Here is an 8,097-nt window from a genome sequence, read left to right on the forward strand (position 1 = left end):
GACACGTAAAAGCACCCACTACACTCTCTGAGTGGTTGGCGTTAGGAAGGGCATCCAGCTGTAGAAACTCTGCCAAATTAGATTGGAGCCTGGTGTTGCCATCCGGTTTCACCAGTCCTCAGTCAAATCGTCCAACCCATGCTAGCATGGAAAGCGGACGTTAAACGATGATGATGATGATGATGATTGTAGGGTAGGTGTGAGAGGCTTAATCTAGCTGGTTTCAACATAAAGCTGGTAGAATATTTGGGCCAGATATGTCCGATTTGAATCTTAAAGGGTTAATGGCTGAGTTGTTTTGCATAAGATAATCATTTTCTCCATTGGAGCCTCATTTTGTTTTAAATTACTTTTTGCTACAATTCCTAAACTTTTCACTCTTTTCAAGCATGAGTCCATTGGTAAACACTTTTTATCTTCCCCTGTCTTTCTCATTGACTGAATAGTTCTATTTCTTATTTCTTATTTCATTAGCATTTAAACCAGTGGTTCCCAGAATGGTACTGTTCCCCCACCCCTAGGAGTAGTGGAAAGTGGTGGTGGTGGTGTTCATTGAAGAAAAATGGGGCAATAATGGGGGTAATCAAAAGGTGGGCAATAGATGTGAAAACAACAAAATAATGGGTTGTGAATATACAGTTGTTTTGAATTTGCTGCAGAGAGTGGTCTGTGTTTGTTGTGGTGAGTTGGGGACAGGTGCTAAGAATGTGACTTGAGTGCCAAGGGGGCAGAGCCTGTAAAAGTTTGGGAGCCAGAGATTTAAACCAATTATATCCAACCAAACTATTCCACATGTTTCATGTTCAAACTGGCCAGATCCAGCCTCTCACACCTACCTTACAAGACAAACAATCGCATCATCAAAATCTCAAAGCTACATTATAATGCATGATTAATTGGAAAAAATGTGAATATAGAAGTATTACTTTTGACAAAATAATCTGAATGTTGAAGAGTGAAATATTTTGTAAAGAGTACATGATGATTTGTCTATAATTTTTTTTTTTGTCTGTCTTCAGAAATATGAAATACCTAACAACTGGATGTTTAGAGTAAGTTATTCATTTTGCACCTATTTACACAATGTAATATTTGGCATATTTTATTATCAATATATCCATGCCTTTGCCTAAAATTGAGTTCCACACAATGCATTTCAGGTTCAATCCCACTGCATGGCATTTTTGGTTAGCATCTTATACTCTAGCCCTGGGCTAACTAAAGATTTGTGCGTGAATTTTGATGACACAAACTGACAGAAGCCCTTATATATGTGTGCTTTTATGTATGTTTGTGTCTCCTTATCTTAACCTCACGGGGGCGCAATGGCCCAGTGGTTAGGGCAGCGTACTCGCAGTCATAGGATCGTGGTTTCGATTCCCAGACCGGGCGTTGTGAGTGTTTATTGATCGAAAACACCTAAAGCTCCACGAGGCTCCGGCAGTGGATGGTGGCGAACCCTGCTGTACTCTTTCACCACATCTTTCTCTCACTCTTACTTCATGTTTCTGTTGTGCCTGTAATTCAAAGGGTCAGCCTTGTCACACTGTGTCACACAGAATATCCCCGAGAACTACGTTAAGGGTACACGTGTCTGTGGAGTGCTCAGCCACTTGCACGTTAATTTCACGAGCAGGCTGTTCCGTTGATCGGATCAACTGGAACCCTTGTCGTCGTAAGCGACGGAATGCCAACAATCTTAACCTCACACAATAGATATGAGAAAAATGTCGCTGTCCTACTAGTGATGTGCCTTGCTTCTAGTCTTCAATGAAAGCAAGCCCAGCCATGGGGAATATTACTTTGCTTGGAAACAGACGATGGTTGGCAACAGGAAGAGTATTGAGCCATAGAAAATCTGCTTCAACAAATTGTTTGACCCATGCAAGCATGGAAAGTGGATATTAAAATGGCCGTGTTCATTATATTACCAACTTCTTTTTGTCATTGTAATGAATGTGATATATTTAGTTTTATTATTTTTCAGGAAGCAAGAGAGCTGTTTCAGAAACCAGAAGTTACTGATCCTGTTTCACTTGATGTGAGTAAACTATTACCTTGCCTTTAATACTTCTACATAATCTAAAGCAGTGAGTTGGCTGGATTGGTAGCAAAATGCTTTCTGGAATTTTTGTCTGTCTTTACATTCTGAGTTCAAACTCTGCTGAGGTTTACTTTGTCTTTCATCTTTTTGGGTGGATGAAATAAGTACCAGTTGAGCACTGGAGTCAATGTAATTGACTTACCCCTTCCACCGAAATTGCTAGCCTTGTGTCAGAATTTGAAAGTTTGCATTGCTCTATAAATTCAGACTCAGTGGTAGGAAGGATTAAAACTTGAAAAAGAAAGTTTTGGACAAAAGTCCCAATAGCAAATATAAATAATATTGAATTATTAAGTAGAGGTATGAACTTAGAATTAGCTAAGTTTATAAATATGAATCAAAGACTGAAAATTGCTTAGATGCTTGGTATAGGATAGTTGTTAAGGTGGCTTTGCCTGTATCACTAACTTTAGCTGAGTAAAGGGAAAAAAAGTTCTTTTGAAAACAGGTGCCTGGACTGCAGGCCCCTTGCTGCTCAACCACACCAATAATAGCTACATCATTATGTAACAACAACTGTACAGGCTGATAGTAACTGTAACAGTCCTTATACAAACAAATGAAATAACAATGGTGGCAGAAGAGACAAGCAAAAGGAACTTTGATGCATTTTGATATATTAGAAACAGCAGTCAAATTTCCTTCAAATCACCCCCTGCTCTCTTAGAAAATTGAAGAACACAGATTTATATAAAAAGGCAAACATGATGGTCACAGCTGGAATGCCTTTGATCTTAGGTCTGCTCCATCAAGGTTGAGTTAGGGCTAAACAACTAGCAACGAACATGAAAGCATGAATCAGTGTTTTCTTATTTAGCCCATTAGAAATAGCAACCGATTTTCCTTCAAAGCATACAGTACCATCTTCCAAAAAATATTGGATACTGTGGTGTACTGGGTGTGCATAAAAGACAGAGTGGTTATGGTTGAAACATCTTTGGTTATAGGTTTGGTCAGTCAGGACTGACTTAGAGTTGAACAGTCACAATGAAAGCATCAAAAAAGAATCATTTCTCATCATTGAAAGCTGGTTGGCATTTGGTCTAATCTTGATGTCCAAGATTCTGATGAAAAGCACTATTAACATTGGAAGAATTAGAAAGTGGGGCTTTTAACCAAAGTAGTTGTTGACAATGATATGGTGATTAGTATAGAAAAGGAAACAAGGACTCTGTTGTAGTAGGTTATCACTATACCAATCCTAAGGATGTGTATTGTAAACCTGTATTTGCTGGGGAGGGGCATTAAACACAAACTAAAAGATTAGTAATGAAATTAGGTGCCAGTCTTCCATGGAGATTAGGTTTGTACTGGGTCTCTGTCATACCGGGAATTCTCTTGTAGTCAGTGATGCAACGGAAATAGGGTATAATGCATCGTGTTTCAGTCATCTTCACACTGACTGCAGACTTAAAGTGCTTGCATTAGTTTATTCTATCAAAGATATACAATAGCCAGGAGTTTGGGGAGGCTTGCATTGATTAATATTTTAAGCCCGCATAAAGAAATATCTCTTGAGAGCAATCAGTTTTTAATAAAATTTGATGAAACTTAACTTTTTTTCATTTTTGTTTATTATTCAATAGCTAAAATGGATAGAACCCAAAGAAGAAGAACTAGTTCAATTTATGGTTGAAGAGAAACAATTCAAGTAAGTTTAATTGTATTTCTAGTATTGTGTGTCTAGTTTCCTAGGTTTCATTCTTAAGTTTGGCCAACCTTTTAATAAGATTGTTGACTTAAACTGCACAACTATGGATGACATAGACTAAAAGGATTCCTCATATGACACAAATTAATATTAGGTTTCAGAATTTAAACCTTTAAACCACACCCCCATCTCTCTCCTTCTCCCCATGTGCCATGTCTGTCACAGTCATCAGTATCATGGATTTTTGTACCAAAGTCTGAAGATTAATGAATTTTCTTGAGAAAAATACAGTAATGGTTTGCCATTGTGTTCTACCTTTTATTTACAGTTTACTCTTCTAGTCCCCTGCTCTCCCAAGCTTATCTTTGAGGTACAGAGCCTATTTAAACTTTGGAGATGGGAACTGGCACATGTGGTGTCAGGACATGGTCACACCACTAGTGCAGCTCTAACACACATCTTGGGCCAGCCCACCTTCAAGTCCTGTATTGCTTAGCCAGAGAACCATCATCTGCTATGTGACCTGTAACTGGGACTGTTAACAGGTATTACCATCCCAGGCCAGAGCAGACCTAGGGGTAGTGGTCACTAAGGCATTACTCTCCCCAAACACCTGAACTCCCAAGCTAGAGCCTTATCACCAGGTGTGTTTTGATACATTATGATTTAAATATTTTTACAATTCCATAAGCCCTGATATTAGGATAAACTCTCCATACATTCCAAAGGCAAATTTTTAGATGTCTTGTCAATTTTTATCCAAATTTCTACATGGATTTTCAGCTTTACATTGATTTTTTTTTTTCAAAATGCTGTGATAATAGTTTTCTTTGCATCATGTGAATTGAATTGTTTCAAAATATGTAAATGCAAACAATATATAGATTATGGATTTAAAGCAATAGATTTAACACCAACAACTTCGCAGTGTGTACTGGTTGCTTTTTGCATGACGGCTCTTGTGAAGTGACCGAATATCTTGCAAGATCAAGAAAAGAATAGAAAGGAAAAGTTGACATTAAAACAATTATGATGATGACAGGAACTTTTAACTGTACAATTGGTATTTTGTGTGTTCAGTACGTTTCCTTTTCTTTTTTTTTATCTCGCATTTAGTGAGGACAGAATTAGAAATGGCATCAAGAAATTAAAGAAAGCTCGCCAAGGTTCAACGCAAGGAAGATTAGATAATTTCTTTCAAGTGACATCAGTAAATTCAACAAAGCGAAAGGTATCTATTGTTCACTTCATTAAACATTTTCTTTTGGTTAAAAGCTTTATGTGTATACAGTCGTTTTGTAGCCATATTTCTACATGTTTAAATAAACAGATAAAAATAGACAACTAGGAGGGATTTAATAAGCAGTACTCAAGACCTGCCAGTCACAACAGAATTGATATCCTAAAACCATGTTAGTAATTAATACTTGTTCATGAGGGGCTTTGCTCTGTCAATCTTCTCCCTCCACCGTCATTTCATCCCCTAACACCCATCGTTTCCTCTATCACCTGAGAGCAGAACAGACACATACAATCCCCCTGCCTACTTGTCTGCACCTTCTCTCCCCTCCTTGTACTGTTCTCCATCATAATATCTCACTTATCTGCTATCACACTCAATGCCCCCACATATCTACTGCCCCAGCTTCTGAGCTCTCTATATTTTACTCCATCATTTGCTACAGTTACCTCATCTTGCCCTCTTATCCAAATCAATCTTCTCAATGTCACTTGAGGGCATGTACCAACAAACACATTTCTGCCATCATATTTCATTATCACTCCCTTTATCTTACTTTCCATTGTTTTTTAACTGGGGTATCCATGTATCTACCCTACAGCAAGACACCTACATCTTTCTCTTCTATACCTTAAATATCTCATCTGAAACAAAACCACACTGCCTCAATACTACTTCTCCTCCCTTGCAGTTAACAGTTTTTTGTTTTGCAAGGTACTTGGTGATCCTATTGATGCTGGTGTCACATAAAAAGCACCCATTACACTCTGTAAAGTAGTTGATGTTAGGAAGGGCATCCAGCTGTAGAAACCTTGCCAAAACAGACTATGGAACTGGTGTGGCTCCTGGCCTTGCCAGCTCCTGTCAAACCATCCAACTCATGCCAGCATGGAAAATGGACATACAATGATGATGAGGATGATGTTGAACTTAACTTTTTTCATTATAAATTTGGTATTTCAAACATAACTTAACAAAATGTTCTTACATAAAATAACGATCGGTTTTGGAACCAAATATCGTGTCAAGTGGGTTGGTATTGAGAGAGTTAATCATTAATTAATGTCTTACAGCACAAGTGTAAAGAGAGCAAAATTGACCTGAAGCCTTAAATCTATAGATTTTATAGTCTTCAAGGTATCAGGTTATCCTTTAATGATACTCGGTTTTGTGTTTGTAGGGTTAATGTAGATACAGGCATGGCTGTGTGGTTAAGAAGTTTACTTTCCACCTACATGGTTTTATGTTCAGTCCCACTGCCTGGCACTTTTGGTCTGTGTCTTCTGGTATAGCTCCAGGCCAACCAAAGACTTGAGAGTCAGTTTGATAGATGGAAACTGAAAGAAGCCTGTCATATATGTGTGTGTGTCCTTGTTATCACATTACAGAATTATTGTAGATGAATGTCATTCATTTCTGATTTGTGAAAACATGTTTGAACATGGGGGAAATATTGCCCTCTTTGGAAGCAGGTGAGGGTTGGCAAGAGGAAGGGCATCTGGCCACAGAAAATCTGCTTCAATAAACTCTCTCTGACAGCAGGAACTACATCTTGCCATAAAATATTTGCCTTATCTAACCCATTGTAGGGGATACTGTCACATGTTAAGAAAATTAGGTTTATATGTATGATGTTGTTCAGCCCCCTGCGCAATGGCCCTGTGGTTAGGGCAGCGGACTCGCAGTCATAGGATCGCAGATTTGACTGGGCATTGTGTTTATTGAGCGAAAACGCATAAAGCTCCACAAGGCTCTGGCAGGGGGTGGTAACGAACCCTACTGTACTCTTTCACCACAACTTTCTCTCACTCTTACTTCCTGTTTCTGTAGTACCAGTATTTCAAAGGGCCAGCCTTATCATGCTGAATCTCCTCGAGAACTACATTAAGGGTACACGTATCTGTGGAGTGCTCAGCCACTTGCATGTTAATTTCATGAGCAGGCTGTTCCAGTGATCAGATCAACTGGAACCCTTGTCGTCGTAACTGACGGAGTGCCATTGGTTGATCCAGAATTATAGAAGACACTTTCCCAAGGTGTCACACAGTAAGGCTGAACCCAAAACCACATGGTTACAATGAAAGCTTCTTCCACCACATAACCATTCTTTACTGGTGTGAGATCTTTCTTATACCACTTCGTCATTCAGTTCTTAGACCCGACTCTGCAGATTTCCTCTGCAAAATCAAGGTAACTGCTGCCCATCTGAGGAATGAGGTGGAGTGCTTGTTGCAGAAAGTGTCACAAGCCATTCTCTGCAGTAACACTTTTGCAATTATGTCTGTGGGGTGCAACTAAACACACCATTACCCCCCCCAAACCATCTTATGCTGCTTGACTCATCCTTTCTTTTTTCATTGTTTCCTTAGTGAGGTAGCTATGGGGAATTTTTCTTCATAATTTAATCTTTCATACTTTTAATGTTTTTCTTTTTTTGTTTTGTTCCTGTAAAAACATGTTGATAAAATGTAATTCAAATATTTTGCCTAAAATATTTTTTATTCATTTTCATTTAAAATATCTCTTATTCAAGTACATCTAATACATTTATCATTCAATTTCATCTGATGTCTTTATCATTTAATTTCAGTCTAATGATATGAAAGGTGACCCTAAAAAGAAAGCCAAAAACAACAGTTTCAAGAAAAAAAAGTAAATGAATTTTATCAGAGAAAAATCATGTAACTTCTTCACATTTAAACAGACCATATGTAGTAAATAAAGTTCCAATTTTCGCTGCTTTTAGCAATATGTTTTCATTTTCTACATTAAAATGTTTTATGTTGTCTTTCTTCAACAATACATACAAATTTGTGTGTTTTATATGTATGTACATACATAGATACATACTGAACTGCTGTGCTAATTGTTTAGTCACAGGTCCACTCTAATTTTTCAGAACTATATTATCGAGTTTGAGCTTTTTAAAACAATAGTTTATATATTTACAATTTGTGGAGATTTTGTTATCTCTAGCATTGGTGCAGGTGTAGTTCTATGGCTAAGAAGCTTGCTTCCTGACTTTGTGGTATAGGGTTCAGTTCCATTGCATAGCACCTAGGGCAAATATATTCTACTATAGCCCTAGGTCAACCAAAGCCT

The 8,097-nt window shown here is 37.9% G+C and overlaps 1 protein-coding gene across 1 annotated transcript in view; it reads left to right on the plus strand.

Moving 5' to 3' along the window:
- LOC106868526 (flap endonuclease 1) overlaps positions 1-7,740 on the plus strand; it is a 25,060-nt gene extending 17,320 nt beyond the window's left edge. Inside the window, exons 9-13 of the mRNA XM_014913832.2 lie at positions 1,020-1,052; positions 1,988-2,041; positions 3,691-3,755; positions 4,872-4,986; positions 7,586-7,740. Of these exons, the coding sequence (XP_014769318.1) occupies positions 1,020-1,052; positions 1,988-2,041; positions 3,691-3,755; positions 4,872-4,986; positions 7,586-7,651 (333 nt within the window). The 3' untranslated portion in view covers positions 7,652-7,740. The remainder of the gene's footprint in view (positions 1-1,019; positions 1,053-1,987; positions 2,042-3,690; positions 3,756-4,871; positions 4,987-7,585) is intronic.
- Positions 7,741-8,097: the final 357 nt, after the last annotated feature.

The sequence above is a fragment of the Octopus bimaculoides genome, chromosome 5 (assembly GCF_001194135.2).
Source record: "Octopus bimaculoides isolate UCB-OBI-ISO-001 chromosome 5, ASM119413v2, whole genome shotgun sequence".
In the NCBI taxonomy this organism is placed as follows: Eukaryota; Metazoa; Mollusca; class Cephalopoda; order Octopoda; family Octopodidae; genus Octopus; species Octopus bimaculoides.